The sequence below is a fragment of the Gossypium hirsutum genome, chromosome A08 (assembly GCF_007990345.1).
Source record: "Gossypium hirsutum isolate 1008001.06 chromosome A08, Gossypium_hirsutum_v2.1, whole genome shotgun sequence".
NCBI classification, from domain to species: Eukaryota; Viridiplantae; Streptophyta; class Magnoliopsida; order Malvales; family Malvaceae; genus Gossypium; species Gossypium hirsutum.
The window spans coordinates 110,292,549-110,310,352 of record NC_053431.1 but is presented as its reverse complement, the minus strand read 5'-3'; the positions used below and the strand labels follow the sequence as shown (position 1 = coordinate 110,310,352).

The 17,804-nt window shown below is 38.5% G+C and overlaps 2 protein-coding genes across 2 annotated transcripts; one reads left to right on the top strand and one right to left on the bottom strand.

Moving 5' to 3' along the window:
* The first annotated feature begins 5,535 nt into the window (after nt 1–5,535).
* On the top strand, nt 5,536–6,486 carry LOC121205068 (uncharacterized). Its single transcript, XM_041075996.1, has 2 exons — nt 5,536–6,175; nt 6,257–6,486. The coding sequence occupies exons 1-2, from the start codon at nt 5,536–5,538 to the stop codon at nt 6,484–6,486; spliced, it is 870 nt and encodes a 289-aa protein (XP_040931930.1).
* Nucleotides 6,487–14,077: 7,591 nt separating this feature from the next.
* On the bottom strand, nt 14,078–16,810 carry LOC121205067 (uncharacterized). Its single transcript, XM_041075995.1, has 3 exons — nt 16,459–16,810; nt 15,761–16,080; nt 14,078–15,634 (listed from the first exon to the last, which is right to left on the bottom strand). The coding sequence occupies exons 1-3, from the start codon at nt 16,808–16,810 to the stop codon at nt 14,078–14,080; spliced, it is 2,229 nt and encodes a 742-aa protein (XP_040931929.1).
* Between the last annotated feature and the right edge of the window lie 994 nt (nt 16,811–17,804).

Genomic DNA, 17,804 nt, shown 5'->3' with positions numbered 1-17,804 from the left:
ATCTGGTAAGGCTCAAAATAAAATGAGGAAAAGGTGCCCCAGATATCGCAGCACGAGTTTTACTATTCTAATTTCTCAAAGGCTCATTCGAACCAAATGTGTGTTCAGGAGATCCTATGTCTTTTGTTGATGCTCCAAGGTATAACATTCTTCTGTCTTGCTGATTTCGGGAGGACAAGACTGTCATATGCCCCATATTCAAAATTTGAGCTGCCCATTTTCGGGTTTTCAACTCAAAGGCCCCTTTGGTTCCAAATGCCCTTTGCAGGTTTTCACCTTGGCCTCTCTTCTTTCTTTCTTTCTTTTTTTTTTTGCGAATTCAGAGCACCCTTTGTCGGTTTTCACTCTGGCCACCCTTTCTTTAGGTGAAATACTTCTTGATCGAATCTGAGTTTACAGGATTGAGCAAGTTTTTACCGTCCATCTCGGCTAGAATCAATGCTCCTCCAGAGAAAGCTTTCTTGACCACGTAAGGCCCTTCCCAATTAGGCATCCATTTCTCTCGAAAGTCCTTTTGTATGGGAAGGATCTTTTTCAAAACTAGGTCTCCCTCGTGGAATTCTCTAGGGCAAACCTTTTTGTCATAAGCCTGCATCATTCGCTTTTGGTACATCTGACCATGACGGATAGCTCTTAACCTCTTTTCCTCAATTAGGTTCAATTGATCATATCGAGACTGGATCCACTCAGCTTCTTCTAACTTTAACTCCGACAAGACGGGATCTCAACTTCGATTGGCAACACCGCTTCCATTTCGTAAACCAAAGAGAAAGGGGTTGCCCCAGTTGAGGTTCTGACTGACGTTCTATAAGCAAAGAGGGCAAATGGTAACTTTTCATGCCAGTCTCTGTAGGTTTCGGTCATCTTCCCCACAATTTTCTTAATGTTTTTATTGGCCGCTTCCACTGCCCCATTCATCTTTGGGCGATATGGTGACGAGTTGTGATGTCTGATCTTGAATTGACTGCAGACTTCCGCTATCGTACTATTGTTCAAGTTTAATGCATTATCAGATATAATCCTCTCCGGTATTCCATATCAACATATAATCTCCTTTTTCAGAAACTTGCTCACTGCCGACTTGGTCACACTAGCATACGAAGTGGCTTCTACCCATTTGGTGAAGTAGACGATAACCACGAAGATGAACCGATGCCCATTGGAAGCTTTCGGCGATATTGGTCCAATCACATTCATGCCCCACATAGAGAATGGCCATGGAGAAACCATGACATGCAGCGGTGAAGGAGGCACATGAATTTTGTCCTTGTAGATTTGACACTTATGACATCTCTTAGCGTAATTGACACAGTCTCCTTCCATGGTGGACCAATAGTACTCGAATCTCATAATTTGCCTGGCCATTGTAAAGCCATTAGCATGTGTCCCACAGACGCCTTCATGGACTTCTTCCAAGATTTTCTTAGCCTCTACAGCATCTACACATCTTAGTAGCACTTGATTCTTTCTTCTTTTGTATAGGATATCTCCATTTAAGACATAGTCGATGGCCAATCTTCTTAGCGTTCTTTTGTCATTCTCGCTTGCCTGATCCGAGTATTCACGATTCTTCACGTATTGCAATATATCGTGATACCAAGGGTGATCATCTCTCTCTTCATCTTCTTCAATATTATAACAGTGGGCTGGAGTTTTATAAATGCGCATCTGGATGGGTTTGACATCTTCTTGTTTGTTCAACTTGATCATGGAGGCTAAGGTAGCCAAAGCATCAGCCATCTGATTTTCGTCTCGTGGAAGGTAGTGGAAGGTAATGTCATCAAACTTTTTAACCAATTCCAGGACCAGCTTCCGATAATCGATTAACTTGGGGTCTCTGGTCTCCCATTCTCCCTTGAGTTGATAAATCACTAGCGCAGAATCTCCATACACCTCTAGCACTTTAATCTTGCGTTCTATAGCTGCACAGACTCCCATGATGTACGCCTCTTATTACGCCATGTTATTCGTACAATCAAAATCCAATTTACTAGTGAATGGATAATGATCTCCGTTTGGGGATACCAAGATGGCCCCGATTCCATTGCCCACAGCATTTGATGCCCCATCGAAGTTCAATTTCCAAAGAAGTTCTTCTAGGGAACCTTCTTCAGTGGTAGCAACACATATTAGGTCTTCATTTGGGAAGTCAAAGTTCAAAGGCTCGTAGTCTTCCAAGGCTCTACTGGCTAGAAAATCTGCTATTGCACTTCCTTTTACTGCTTTCTGGTTCACATAGACTATGCCAAATTCAGAAAGTAGAATCTGCCATCGGGCCATCCTTTCATTCAAAGTTGTTGACTCCATCATGTACTTCAAGAGGTCCAATTTTGAGATAAGCCAAGTGGTGTGATATAACATATACTGTGTAACGGCCTAATTTTCAGTGGTGTCGGAAATGGTGATTTGAGATCACTAAATTCGACAAATAAGATTGAACAAGATAGTAATTTAATATTTATGAGTCAAGTAAGAATTTAGAAGAATTTGTGAAATGGTGAAATTAGTGAATTAAAAGAATTTATTAGGTCAAACGGGTCAAAAATGAGGTATCAAGACCTCAAAGTTGAAAATCGAGCTATAAATATTTTTATAAATATTTATGGAGTGTCATTGAGTTAGTATTAAAGTTTCGTTAGAAAATTTTAACGTTTGGATGGCTAATTAATTAAAAAGGACTAAATTGAAAATAGCGCAAAATTTGTTAAATTGTGAGTAAATAGCTTAAGTATTTAAAAAGATGGATTTAAGGAGCAATTAGACCCAAAGGTTAATGGCTGGACGGTTTGGGTATGAAATAAGCAAGAAAACAATGTGAACAAGGGGCAAAATTGGAAATAGCATAAAAGTTAATAGTTAAATGATGATGTAATTGAAAAATCTAGACATTTTTTTCATATTTTCTCAGCCAAAACGCCATAGAAGGTCTGGAGAAAGCTGGTTTTTCATATTTTTACATCATGTGAGTTTAATTCTTACGTTTCTTGATAATTTTTATGTTTTTATGACTTTTACAATTAGGTCCACTTGTAGAATTCATTAGTTTTTGATTTTATGGGTGAAATTCGAAGTTACCCTGGATGGATAGGGAAATTTTATGATGAATTATTACGAAATTTAAGTTCTAATTTCATATTAAGGTGGTTTTATTAAGTGATTTTGATAGGAAATGATATTTAGGACCTAATTGTGAAAAAGTTGTGAATTGAAGGTTTCTGTTGAAATTAAGAATATAAAAGGTTTTGAAATAGTTTATAATGATAAAATAAAGTGTTAATTGAGAAAAATTAGTTCAATTGATGGGTGAATTGAGCAGGGACTAAATTGTGAAAACTATAAATTTTGGGGTAAAAGTGTAATTTCAAAATTTGAACAGCATAAATTGTGAAGTGAAATAGAATTGAAATGGATGCTAATGAAGGAATGATTTTATAATTATAGATCAAGAAAACGAACTGAATCGTGGAAAGGAGAAAATTCAAGAATAGTCCCTGAATTTCTACGACTTTTGCAAATTAGTCCAGGTAAGTTCATATGATTTTTAATAATGCAATGTGTAATTTAATGTTTCGAAATGAAAATTTCATGAATGATATAGTATATTATTGCATATAAAATGTCATTAAACTGTGATAATTGTAAAATGATATTTGAATAAAAGTACAAATTAAATGGAACAACGGACTTGAGTACTTTCATTCAGTGGCTAAGACGAATTGACGGAAAAGACCATGCATGTGAAATGTGATTTCTGTATAAGACCATAGCTGGGCTATGGCTTCGGAGAAATGTGATATGTGCTTCTGTATAAGACCATATCCGGGATATGACATCGGTGTGATATGTGCTACTGTATAAGACCATATCTGGGATATGGCATCAGTGTGATATGTGATCCGTGTAAGACTATGGCTGGGCTATGGCCTCGGTATGTGATATGTGACTATGTGCAAGACCATAGTTTTACTATGGCATTGTGATAATGAGGTACTCAATTCCGTAATCGTTCCCTAATTTGATTATGAATGAAAATGTAAAATGGCCCGAAAAGATTAAGAATTGGTGAATACTATGAAAATGACACGATTTGGAATAAGTTCTTGATACTTGATGACATTGAGATTATGGATCTATGCTTATGAAGCATAATTATGTGTTCTTAACATGATGGATGAAATGATATTGTATGGATTTAGTGAATAATGGTGGTGAATGAATAAATATGGCCTTGGCAGTTTTGGGTTACTGCAGTAGTGTATCTTTTGAAATTCACCATAAATTGTGGAAATTGAGTTAAGGGCTGAATAAAATATGAGATTAAAGCCTGGTGAGTCTAGTTTCATATAGAGGAAACGATGCATGCAATTGGATTTTATGTTATAAGATATTTAAATTGTTGTGAGACAGAGTTTGAATGACTTCGAGATCCCCTGTTCTGATTTTAGAAAATCATTAGAAATTGTACAAAAATAATTATGAGTTTTAATTTATATATTTAAAATCCTTATCGAGACTATTTTCAAGAGGGATAGACGAGAACATCATCCAAGTCCCGAATTATGAGATAAATAATTTTTAGTGAAGAGAGATCAGAACTGTTGGACAGCTTGTCTGAAAAGTAGGATATTAATTATCTAAATTTGGTTAAGTGCTCAAATAAGTTTAGTAGTGCCTTGTGCTCGACTCCGGCAACGGTCTCGGGTAAGGGGCGTTACATTTATTGGTATCAGAGCTTCGGTTTAGCCGATTCTCGGAATATGTATGATGTGAAAAGTGTCTAGAATTACATGCCATATAAATCTGTGATAGTGTGCTGTGTATGATCCGATCTAATCCTTGTTTTTATTATAGATTATCTTCGATTTGAAAAGATGTCAGATGGACCAGAACAAACTAAGCAAGAAGAAGTTAATAGCAGAGTACAAACCTCTGAACAAGGAACAAGTAGTGAAGCTCCGATTTCATTGATGTGAGAACAAGAACTCAAAAATATGATTTATGGATTCATGAATCAGTGGTATAATGAGAATGTGCGAGAAAGAAATCAGACTATACAACCTCCTCCCCCTATCTCAACATCTGTAGTACCCCCGGTTGCTCCACCACCTCCTCCGACAATTGAATCTGGCAAACGTTCTCCATTTGAAAAGCTCAGAAATCATGGGGCTGAAGAATTTCGGGGAAGAACAGATGATGACCACGTTAAAGCTAAATATTGGTTACAAAGTATAATGAGGGTTTTTAAGCAAATGGCGTGCTCACCAGATGATTACTTAATATGTGCCGTGTCATTATTGAAAGAAGAAGCTTATAACTGGTGGGAAACAATAGAAGCTGTTGTACCGGCTGAGAAGATCACTTGGGAATTTTTTTCAAAATGAATTGAAGAAGAAATATGTCGGTAGAAGATATCTGGATAAGAAGAAAAGAGAATTTCTCGACTTGCGACAGGGAAACAAGTCAGTGGCTGAATATGAAAGAGAATTTGTTTATCTGAGCAAATATGCTCGAGATATAGTACCCACAGAAGAAGAAATGTGTATCAGATTTGAAGAAGGGCTTAATGATGAGATTAAAATGATGATAGGGGGCATTGAGATACGAGAATTTGTTGTTCTATCAGATCGTGCTCAGAAGCTTGAAGAAGTATATAATAAAAAGATGCAACGAGATAGAAGAAGTAAAGAATCTTTCAAAAGAAGTGCATCTAAGTCATTTTCGGCTTTACCAGTGAAGAAATCTAAAGAGGAATTCAGTCGAGCCACTTCAGTACCGGAAAGATCAGGAAAAAGTAGGCCAAGACAATCTGATTACAAAGTATCTGACAGACCTGCTGTTAGTGTGGGTAGTGTACAAAATACCCAAAGGCCTAAGTGTCAACATTGTGGAAGAAGTCACCCCGGTGAATGTAGAAGTAAGTTAGGGGCTTGTTATAAATGTAGGGCCACTGATCACTTTATTCGTGATTGTCGCCAATTACAAGTAGAAGAAGTGGAACAGAGGGAGAAACAGAAAATTCTTCCTCAAAAAGGAAGACGCTCTGGTCAGAGCAGTGCTACAGGGGCTACTCGTTCGGGTATGAAAGATACTGCTAGCCGATCAGAAGTTAGGGCTCCTGCCCGTACTTATGCCATTCGAGCGAGAGAAGAAGCAACAACTCCAGATGTAATTGCTGGTACTTTCTATCTTTATGATGTTCCTGTGTATGCTTTAATAGACCCTGGGTCTACTCATTCATATATTTGCACTATGTTAGCATCTGAAAAGAACTTATTTGTTGAGCCTACTGATTATGATGTACAAGTTACAAATCGGTTAGGTCAAAGTGTGGTAGTTAATTTAATATGTCATAACTGTCCACTGAAAGTTAAGGGCTATGATTTCCCCGCTGATTTGATGCTGCTACCCTTTCGTGAATTTGATATTATCTTGGGCATGGACTGGTTAATGAAACATGACGCGGTAGTGAATTGTCAAGAAAAATGAATTAGCTTGAAATGTCAAACAGGAGATATTGTTTTGGTTGAGTCTGGGAATTTAGATGACATGGTTAGAATGATTTCCTTTATGTCTGCTCAGAAATTGTTGCGTAAAGGAAATGAGGCTTATTTAGCCTATATTCTTGATACTCGAAGTTCTAAATCAAAGTTAGAGCAACTATCTGTTGTAAATGAATTCATGGATGTATTTCCTGAAGAATTACCAGGTTTACCACCCGATAGAGAAGTGGAGTTCGTGATAGATGTGCTTCCAGGAACAGCTCCCATATCAGTGACACCGTATAGAATGGCTCCAGCAGAATTAAGAGAGTTAAAAGTGCAGTTGCAAGAACTGTTAGACAAAGGGTTTATCAGACCGAGTATGTCACCATGGGGTGCACCTGTCTTATTTGTGAAAAAGAAGGATGGTTCATTGAGGCTGTGCATAGATTACAGGCAGCTGAATAAGGTAACAATTAAAAATAAATATCCTTTGCCTCGTATTGATGATTTATTCGATCAGTGTTTTCAAAAATAGATCTCAGATCTGGGTATTATTAGTTAAAGGTAAAGGAATGTGATGTACCAAAAACAGCTTTTAGAACTCGGTATGGTCATTATGAGTTCTTAGTTATGCCATTCGGTTTGACAAATGCTCCTGCTGCTTTTATGGATTTAATGAATCGAATTTTCCAGTCTTACCTGGATAGATTTGTGGTTGTGTTTATTGACGATATACTGATCTATTCAAAGATAGAATCCGAGCATGCTCAGCACTTGAGAATTGTACTACAGATATTAAGGGAAAAACAGTTATATGCAAAATTTAGTAAATGTGAATTTTGGCTTCATGAAGTGGGATTCTTGGGTCACATTGTGTCAGTTGATGGTATACGGGTAGATCCGAGTAAGGTGTCAGCGGTGATTAATTGGAAAACTCCAAAGAATGTTACGGAAGTGCGAAGTTTCCTTGGATTAGCTGGTTACTATCGTCGATTTGTGAAAGATTTTTCACTGATTGCTTCACCGATAACTAAATTATTACAGAAGAATGTTGAGTTTGTATGGTCTGATGAGTGCCAACAAAGTTTTGATCAATTAAAGAAAATGTTGACAGAGGCTCCGGTGTTAACTCAGCCTGAATCAGGTGTGCCATATGTAGTATATAGTGATGTGTCTCTGAATGGTTTAGGTTGTGTATTGATGCAGTCAGGAAAAGTTGTAGCATATGCTTCTCAACAGTTGAAACCACATGAGAGGAACTACCCTACACATGATCTTGAATTAGCTGCCATAGTATTTGCTTTAAAAATTTGGAGACACTACCTATATGGAGAGAAATGTTATGTGTATACAGACCATAAAAGTTTGAAATATTTACTGTCGCAGAAAGAGTTGAATTTGAGACAGAGGCGATGGTTAGAGCTGTTGAAAGATTACGATCTTATCATTGATTATCATCCGGGTAAGGCAAATGTAGTGGCAGATGCACTTAGTCGGAAATCATCATTATTTGCTCTTCGGGCGTTAAATGCTCATTTGTCTGTTAATGAAAATGGTTCTATATTAGCTGAATTAAAGACAAAACCAGTATTCTTTCAACGAATTCGGGAATTGCAAGATGAAGATCCGAAGTTGGTGTTGAAACGACAAATGGTTCGGGATAATTTGAACTTAGATTACTCTATTGATAATAGTGGTATGTTATACCATCGTAATAGAATTTGTGTCCCGAATAATCTAGAATTAAAGAAGGATATCTTATCAGAGGCTCATAGTAGTATGTACTCGATTCATCCGAGTAGTACGAAGATGTATTGTGACTTGAAAAAAATGTATTGGTGGCCTGGTATGAAACGGGAAATTTGTGAATTTGTGGCAAAATGTTTAATCTGTCAACAGGTAAAAGCTGAACATCAAGTGCCTACAGGTTTGGTACAACCCGTAATGATTCCAGAATGGAAGTGGGAACATGTGACGATGGATTTTGTATTTGGATTGCCAGTGACTCCGAAGAAAAAAGATTCGATTTGGGTGATAGTAGACAGATTCACTAAATCGGCGCATTTTATTCCGGTCAGAACAGATTTTTCACTTGATAAGTTAGCGGAATTATATGTATCAGAAATTGTGAGATTACATGGGGTGCCGACATCAATTATTTCTGATCGAGATCCGAGGTTTACTTCGAGATTTTGGAATAAACTACAGGAAGCTTTAGGTACTAAGTTAAAATTTAGTACAGCTTTTCACCCTCAGACAGATGGACAATCAGAGCGAGTGATTCAGATTTTGGAAGATATGTTAAGGTGTTGTATACTCGAGTTCAGTGGCAGCTGGGAAAGGTACTTACCTTTAGCTGAATTTGCTTATAATAACAGTTATCAAGCTAGTATCAAAATGGCACCGTTTGAAGCTCTGTATGGAAGGAAGTGCAGAACCCCGTTGTATTGGTCAGAATTAAGTGAATCGAAATTAGTCGGAGTGGATTTAATTTGGGAAACTGAAGAGAAAGTTCAGATTATTCGGGAAAGTTTGAAAGCGGCTTCCGATCGTCAAAAGTCGTATGCAGATTTGAAAAGAAGAGATATAGAGTTCAATGTGGGTGATCGTGTGTTCTTGAAAGTTTCTCCGTGGAAGAAAGTTTTACGGTTTGGTAGAAAAGGAAAGCTTAGTCCACGATTTATCGGACCATACGAAATCATTGAGAGGATCGGTCCGGTAGCTTATAGATTGGCCTTGCCTCCAGAACTTGAGAAGATCCATAATGTATTTCATGTATCTATGTTGAGACGATATAGATCAGACCCTTCACATGTGATTCCTCATACTGAGATAGAGCTACAATCAGATATGACTTATTCGGAGGAACTAGTGAAAATATTAGCTCGGGAAGTTAAAGAACTACGGAATAAACGAGTATCGTTAGTAAAAGTGTTATGGCATCGACATGGATTGGAGGAGGCAACCTGGGAAACAGAGGAGCCAATGAGATCACAGTATCCAAATCTGTTTTCAGGTAACAAATTTCGAGGACGAAATTTTTAAAGGGGGGAGAGTTGTAACGGCCTAATATTCAGTGGTGTCGGAAATGGTGATTTGAGATCACTAAATTCGACAAATAAGATTGAACAAGATAGTAATTTAATATTTATAAGTCAAGTAAGAATTTAGAAGAATTTGTGAAATGGTGAAATTAGTGAATTAAAAGAATTTATTAGGTCAAACGGGTAAAAAATGAGGTATCGAGACCTCAAAGTTGAAAATCAAGCTATAAATATTTTTATAAATATTTATGGAGTGTCATTGAGTTAGTATTAAATTTTCGTTAGAAAATTTTAACGTTTGGATGGCTAATTAATTAAAAAGGACTAAATTGAAAATAGCGCAAAATTTGTTAAATTGTGAGTAAATAGCTTAAGTATTTAAAAAGATGGATTTAAGGAGCAATTAGACCCAAAGGTTAATGGCTGGACGGTTTGGGTATGAAATAAGCAAGAAAACAATGTGAACAAGGGGCAAAATTGGAAATAGCATAAAAGTTAATAGTTAAATAATGATGTAATTGAAAAATCTAGATATTTTCTTCATATTTTCTCAGCCAAAACGCCATAGAAGGTCTGGAGAAAGCTGGTTTTTCATATTTTTACATCATGTGAGTTTAATTTTTACTTTTCTTGATAATTTTTATGTTTTTATGACTTTTACAATTAGGTCCACTTGTAGAATTCATTAGTTTTTGATTTTATGGGTGAAATTGGAAGTTACCCTGGATGGATAGGGAAATTTTATGATGAATTATTACGAAATTTAAGTTCTAATTTCATATTAAGGTGGTTTTATTAAGTGATTTTGATAGGAAATGATATTTAGGACCTAATTGTGAAAAAGTTGTGAATTGAAGGTTTCTGTTGAAATTAAGAATATAAAAGGTTTTGAAATAGTTTATAATGATAAAATAAAGTGTTAATTGAGAAAAATTAGTTCAATTGATGGGTGAATTGAGCAGGGACTAAATTGTGAAAATTGTAAATTTTGGGGTAAAAGTGCAATTTCGAAATTTGAACAGCATAAATTGTGAAGTGAAATAGAATTGAAATGGATGCTAATGAAGGAATGATTTTATAATTATAGATCAAGAAAATGAACTGAATCGTGGAAAGGAGAAAATTCAAGAATAGTCCCTGAATTTCTACGACTTTTGCAAATTAGTCCAGGTAAGTTCATATGATTTTTAATAATGCAATGTGTAATTTAATGTTTTGAAATGAAAATTTCATGAATGATATAGTATATTATTGCATATAAAATGTCATTAAACTGTGATAATTGTAAAATGATATTTGAATAAAAGTACAAATTAAATGGAACAACAGACTTGAGTACTTTCATTCAGTGGCTAAGACGAATTGACGGAAAAGACCATGCATGTGAAATGTGATTTCTATATAAGACCATAACTGGGCTATGGCTTCGGAGAAATGTGATATGTGCTTCTGTATAAGACCATATCCGGGATATGACATCGGTGTGATATGTGCTACTGTATAAGACCATATCTGGAATATGGCATCAGTGTGATATGTGATCCGTGTAAGACCATGGCTGGGCTATGGCCTCGGTATGTGATATGTGACTATGTGCAAGACCATAGTTTTACTATGGCATTGTGATAATGAGGTACTCAATTTCGTAATCGTTCCCTAATTTGATTATGAACGAAAATGTAAAATGGCCCGAAAAGATTAAGAATTGGTGAATACTATGAAAATGACACGATTTGGAATAAGTTCTTGATACTTGATGACATTGAGATTATGGATCTATGCTTATGAAGCATAATTATGTGTTCTTACCATGATGGATGAAATGATATTGTATGGATTTAGTGAATAATGGTGGTGAATGAATAAATATGGCCTTGGCAGTTTTGGGTTACTGCAGTAGTGTATCTTTTGAAATTCACCATAAATTGTGGAAATTGAGTTAAGGGCTGAATAAAATATGAGATTAAATCCTGGTGAGTCTAGTTTCATATAGAGGAAACGGTGCATGCAATTGGATTTTATGTTATAAGATATTTAAATTGTTGTGAGACAGAGTTTGAATGACTTCGAGATCCCCTGTTCTGATTTTAGAAAATCATTAGAAATTGTACAAAAATAATTATGAGTTTTAATTTATATATTTAAAATCCTTATCGAGACTATTTTCAAGAGGGATAGACGGGAACATCATCCAAGTCCCGAATTATGAGATAAATAATTTTTAGTGAAGAGAGATCAGAACTGTTGGACAGCTTGTCTGAAAAGTAGGATATCAATTATCTAAATTTGGTTAAGTGCTCAAATAAGTTTAGTAGTGCCTTGTGCTCGACTCCGGCAACAGTCTCGGGTAAGGGGCGTTACATACTGTCTCAGTCTTCGGGTTGTCCAAATTATGGCACAACACAACTTCTCTATCGGCGGATACCTTGCCTCACATTCTGTGAACTTTTTACTGAGATAGTAAATAGCTTTTTCTTTCCTCCTCGACTCGTCATGCTGACCCAATACGCATCCCATGGAGTTCTCGAATACTGCCAAATACAGTATCAACGGCTTATCGGGGTTAGGTGGCATCAGCACCAGGGCGTTGGATAAATACTGTTTGACCTTGTCGAAAGCCCTTTGGCATTCTTCATCCTATTCACCTGGGTTATGTTTCTTGAGGAGGCAAAAGACAAGGCACATTTCTCGGTCAGTTGTGAAATGAACCGAGCAATGTAATTTAATCTTCCTAGAAAGCCTCGAACTTCTTTCTGAGTGCACGGCGGGGATAGCTCTTGTATGGCTTTAACTTTGTCTGGATCAATCTCGATCCCTTTCTCACTAACCACGAATCCGAGCAACTTTCCAGACTTGGCTCCAAAGGTACATTTGGCGGGGTTGAGTTTTAGCTGAAACTTCCTCAACCTCAAGAACAATTTTCCCAAGACTTGTATGTGCTCCTTCTCTGTTCGAGACTTAGCTGTCATGTCATCAACATAGACCTCGATTTCTTTATGCATCATGTCGTGAAAAAGAGTTACCATGGCTCTTTGATAAGTTGCCCCCACATTCTTTAGTCCAAACGGCATCACCTTGTAGCAGAATGTGCCCCACATGGTTACAAATGTGGTTTTCTCCATATCTTCAGGATGCATCTTGATCTGGTTATATCCCGAAAAATCGTCCATGAATGAAAACAGTGAGTGTCCCGCTGTGTTGTCCACTACGGTGTTAATATGAGGTAGTGGGAAATTGTCTTTTGGGCTGGCTTTATTCAAATCTCTGTAGTCCACACACATTCGCACTTTTCCATCTTTCTTAGGGACAGGGACGATGTTGGCTACCCAATCTGAGTATTTTACCACCTTTAGGAATCCAGCGTCAAACTTCTTTCGAACTTCTTCCTTTATTTTTAGCAAAACGTCGGGCCTCATTCTTTGGAGTTTTTGCTGAACAGGCTTACACTCTTCTTTTATGGGGAGTCGGTGTACCACAATGTCAGTGTCCAACCCGGGCATATCTTGGTATGACCATGCGAAGACATCTTTGAATTCTTGAAGTAATTCAATGATGTCTCGCTTCATCTCCGCAGTGATACATGTTCCGATCTTCACCTCATATCCTCCTCCTAAGCTCACAATTTTGACTGATTCTTTGTGAGGTAGGATTTGTTTCTCGTCTTGTTCTACCATCCTCAATAAATCAGGAGATAGGTTACAGCCTTGGTCATTTTCAAAATCCTGATAATCATCCATACACACATCTTGCTCGAAAGGAAATTCTGAGTCGCTAGCAGTGTCACTCGTATCATTAATATCTAGGGACCTGTTATGAGGATGAAGGCAGATACAAAGAATTAAAAGAATTCGAAACATTTATTTGCGTGATATGATTATGAATGACGAATGAAAGAATATTTAAAAGAATGTTTCAAGAATAAAAGAATTCGAAAGTAATCATTTGTATGGTTATGAATGGAATTGAAAGTACGAGATAACATTTGCTCAAAAATGATAATAACTGTGCATTTTACTGAAATGTCGTTTTTAAACATCGGCCTATTTCACAAAAGATTCTTATTACTCCTAGGCCTAGAGCAATAAGTGTGTTTTGGACATTACTCTGAATCCGTTCTAAAAACTACCGGAATCTCTTCCGCAGTCCAGTTGTCCAGAACACTTCCAGGCGTGCAGAGGCAAATGCCCGTCAAATTCTCTCTTCCGATCTCCTTTTCGCATATGACGTTGATGTCCAAGCTTTCCAGCCTTTCTTCTATAGCTCCCGTTATTGGTGTGTCTTTCTCGGGATGAATGATTCCCCCGGACACAAATGTTTTCGATATATGGGGGAATGTCATTGATTCCCACTTGATTTCCTCCCCCGTTAATCGAGCGCTTCTTCTTTCTTGCTTCTTTTCCAGCTTCCTTCTCATTTGTTTCGTATCCGGCTTAAATCCTAAACCGAAGCGATCTCTCTTGTCTTTTGGCATTGGCGTTTCAACCCTTCATTGCAGATGTCTTCCAAGTCCCCTTCCGGGTAGGGCCCCTCTTCCGATCATCAGCTGGAGGCTCATCCTGTGGTTTTAGACAATTTTGGCACCAGAATTTTGCTTCCCTCGGCGATGAACATCACATTAACAAATTCCAAAGATCGAAATGAGCATTCGATTGCTTCGTCATCTGTCTCCAAATAAGGTGCATTATTGCTCACAGTTGCAATAATATCCTCCTCAGCCTTGATCGTTATCAATCTCCCTTCCGATACTAGCTTCAATTTCTGATGCAACGAGGAAGGCACTGCCCCAGCCGAATGTATCCAGGGCCTTCCTAACAAGCAATTGTATAAGGGCTTGATGTCCATTACGAGGAAATCCACCTCATATGTGTTTGGCCCAATTTGAAGAGGTACCTCGATTCTGCCCATCACCTTTCTCTCTGTGCCATCAAATGCTTTTATGATGTTCTGGCACTCCTTCATGTGAGAGCTGTCTATAGGTAATCTATTCAGGGTGGTCAAAGGCAGGACGTTCAAAGCTGACCCATTGTCAATCAGTACGCCTGGCAGCGTATACCCTTTACAGCGCGTGGTGATATGCAGAGCTTTAGTCGACCCCATGCCCCCGAGTGGTATCTCGTCGTCATTAAAGAAGATATAATTGTCGGCATTTATGTTGTTCACCAAACGGTCCAGCTTGTTAACAAATATGTCATTGGGAACGTATGTCTCGTTTAAGACCTTTATTAGCGCGCTACGATGAACTTTCGAGCTTAGAAGTAAGGCTAACACCGAAATACGAGCTGGTTGTTTACGTAGCTGTTCCACCACGCTGTATTCACTATGCTTTAGAAATTTTAAAAACTCTTTGGCCTCATCTTCGTTAACTGGCTTCTTAATAGGTTTGGTTGCTTTTCCCTTCATTTCCTCAACCACCTGGGCTTTTCCTTTTGTGGGTTGCACCTCCTCATTCGTCGTATCGTAACGCCTCCCGCTACGTGTATAGAAACCCTTGCCTTGGTCCTCTCTTGAAGCGTCAACCGGGCTCTCCTTTCTCGGCATCATCACACTGCAATCATAATTCCGTGAGACCTTTTTGCTGTCTTTGTAAGGGAAAACTGCAGGTCTTTGGATTATGACCCTCGGTGGCATTTGTACTCTGGCTTCATTATTTTTGCGTCTCGAAATGATCACCACGGGATAGTTAGGCGTTCGATTTTGTGCTGTTAATTCTCCCTCTGATGCACATATATCTCCCTCTACGGGGTTCTCGGTCTCTTCATAGAATTCAATTTCTTTATTGTTCATCATGTTTTGTACTAGGGCTCTGAACTCCACCCAATCTTGGATTTCATGCCCCACCTTGTCGTGAAACTCACAGTAGTTTCTCTCTTCTTTGGATTCTTCCCTCGAATCCAACACAATCAATCCTCTCTTAGCCATCTCCTTCCATACCTGCCTCAATAGGGTCTTGACTTCTGCCACCTCATACTTGGTCTTCTTGTTCAAGCCTTCACTTATCCCATTCACTCCTTGGGTGGTATGATTGGGGAGTGGGTTTTCTGCTATATTGGGCGTGGCTGGGTCATCAAATCTTACAATCCCCACCTTAATGAGTCTTTCGACTACTTTCTTGAACGCAGTGCAATTCTCGATTAAGTGTCCGGTAATTCCCGCGTGGTATTCACATTGGGCGTTTGTGTCATACCATTTGGGATACGGGGGCTGTAATGACTCTAGGTAGAAAGGGGATACTACATGAGCATTGAACAGGTTCTGGTATAACTCCCTATATGTCATGGGTATAGGGGTGAATTGTGGCCTTTCTGTGTTCTTCCTCGCATTGGATTCTTGTCTTACAGAGCTTTGTTGATTGGTAGTCACCGTTTTGGGTTGATTTACGGTAATTGACTTGGACTGCCCCTTGTTGAATGTGCTCGTGTTGTTCACTTCATTGTCCCTTTTCCTTGGGGCCGACTTTCTGGCACTCTCTCCCGACTCTATTTTTTTGCTCCTCATAGCATTCTCGATCATTTCCCCCGTCATCACTATGTCGGAGAAGCTTTTTGTGGCGCTTCCTAACATATGGGTGATAAAAGGGGCTTTCAAGGTGTTGATAAAGAGCATTGTCGTCTCCTTTTCTAGAAGTGGCGGCTGAACTTGTATGGCCACCTCTCTTCACCTTTGTGCATACTGTCTGAAGCTTTCATTTGACTTTTTCTCCATATTCTAGAGAGTGATTCTGTCGGGGGTTATGTCCATCACATGATTGTATTGTTTCATAAATGCCTGAGCCAGGTCCTTCCATGAGTTAATTTTGGCTCGGATCAGTTGATTATACCACTTAGACGCCGCTCCAACTAGACTATCTTGAAAGTAGTGGATTAGTAGCTGGTCATTGTTAACATATCCCGTCATTCGCCTGCAGAACATGGTGATGTGGGCTTTAGGGCAACTTGTTCCATTGTATTTCTCGAAATCAGGTATTTTGAATTTAGGGGGGAAGACTAAATCTGGGACCAGACTCAGATCCTTGGCATCAATCCCTTGATGATGATTCGCGCTCTCCATGGCTTTGAATTTTTCCTCAAGCCATCTACACCGTTCTTCCAATTGTTTTTGTGAATCCATCCTCGCATTTTCCTCTTCAGTAACTTCATCCAAGTCGGGAACGGGCGGATAGTTCGGGTTTTTGACAAAGTTAGAGCCTGAGCCAGCTTGGAAGTTCATCGGAATTGAAGCTCCGGCTTGAACTTGCTGGGGTATGATTATGACCGATGGTTTTTGTAGGTTAATCTCGGGCTTCATCGGTATATACGCCAGAGTAAAGCCAGGGGGTATTGAAGATCTTCATTCATTTCCTCAATTTGGTCCATGGGGCCCTTTCCCTTATCTATTCCTCCCAACAGCAATTTGGATAACTAGGACATCATTTCTCTTTGGGACTCCATCATTTTCTCCTTCATCTCTCGTTGAATCTTGGCTAGCTGCTCTTCCATCTAAGACTGCATTTGTTCTTGCATGTTCTTTTGCATTTGCTCCAATTTTTCGAGTCTCTTATCTATTGATTTTTTTCTTGTACCATAGGGGTGCGTGGTTGGTTGGTTTTCGTTGGTTTCCAGGTTACTGAAATAATTTTTAATTAATTAATTAGAAAACTCTTATGGCCTTTAATGCATAATGATATGATGTAATGCAAATGCATGAATACAAAGGAGGCATCAATTTTGATTCAATTGCCCTTAGAAAATTTCACTCGAAAATAAAATCTTTTACATAAAGTCGAATTACAAATAAAATTTCGCTCTAACACTTAAAGTCCTAATTTTTCTAAGCAACGAGGCCAGCTCTTGTCCGCGATCCGACTCCAACTCATACTTCACCCTCAGTGTCCGCTTGAACCGCTAAAGTTTGCAAGTAGTCTGCTACCTCCCGAATCTGGGTTATGGCTTCCCCCATAAGGTAATCTCTGTTTCTTACTTAGTCTTGCGCATGGTGAAGCTGCTCTTTCCAACGATCCTCGTTTGCCTCGAAAAACTGGATCCGCATCTCACAGTTCTGCAGTGATGCCTCTAACTCTCCTATTCTTCCTTTCATTTCTTCTATCTTGCTCAAGCTTGCCCTCAACTCTATTGCGGTGTTGCGGTTTCGGTACTGATGCAGAGAATTCTCGAGTTCTGCCACTCTAGCACTTAATTTCCCTCGCTCATTTCTACTTACCGACAGACTCTTCTCCAAATCTTCGTTTCGTGATTGAGCTTCTCGAAATTTTCTTTCCCACCGATCAGTATTGGCTTTTTCT

What these genes read in the sequence shown, in the direction of transcription:
- LOC121205067 (XM_041075995.1), bottom strand. Translation starts at nt 16,810, where the DNA reads ATGAAGCCCGAGATTAACCTACAAAAACCATCGGTCATAATCATACCC. An exon ending in CGAGAAATACAATGGAACAA is followed by an intron (nt 16,081 to 16,458) that starts GTTGCCCTAAAG and finishes CCCATATGTTAG; the next exon opens with GAAGCGCCACAAAAAGCTTC. An exon ending in AGAACCTGTTCAATGCTCAT is followed by an intron (nt 15,635 to 15,760) that starts GTAGTATCCCCT and finishes ACTGCGTTCAAG; the next exon opens with AAAGTAGTCGAAAGACTCAT.
- LOC121205068 (XM_041075996.1), top strand. Translation starts at nt 5,536, where the DNA reads ATGTGTATCAGATTTGAAGAAGGGCTTAATGATGAGATTAAAATGATG. An exon ending in AACTCCAGATGTAATTGCTG is followed by an intron (nt 6,176 to 6,256) that starts GTACTTTCTATC and finishes GCACTATGTTAG; the next exon opens with CATCTGAAAAGAACTTATTT.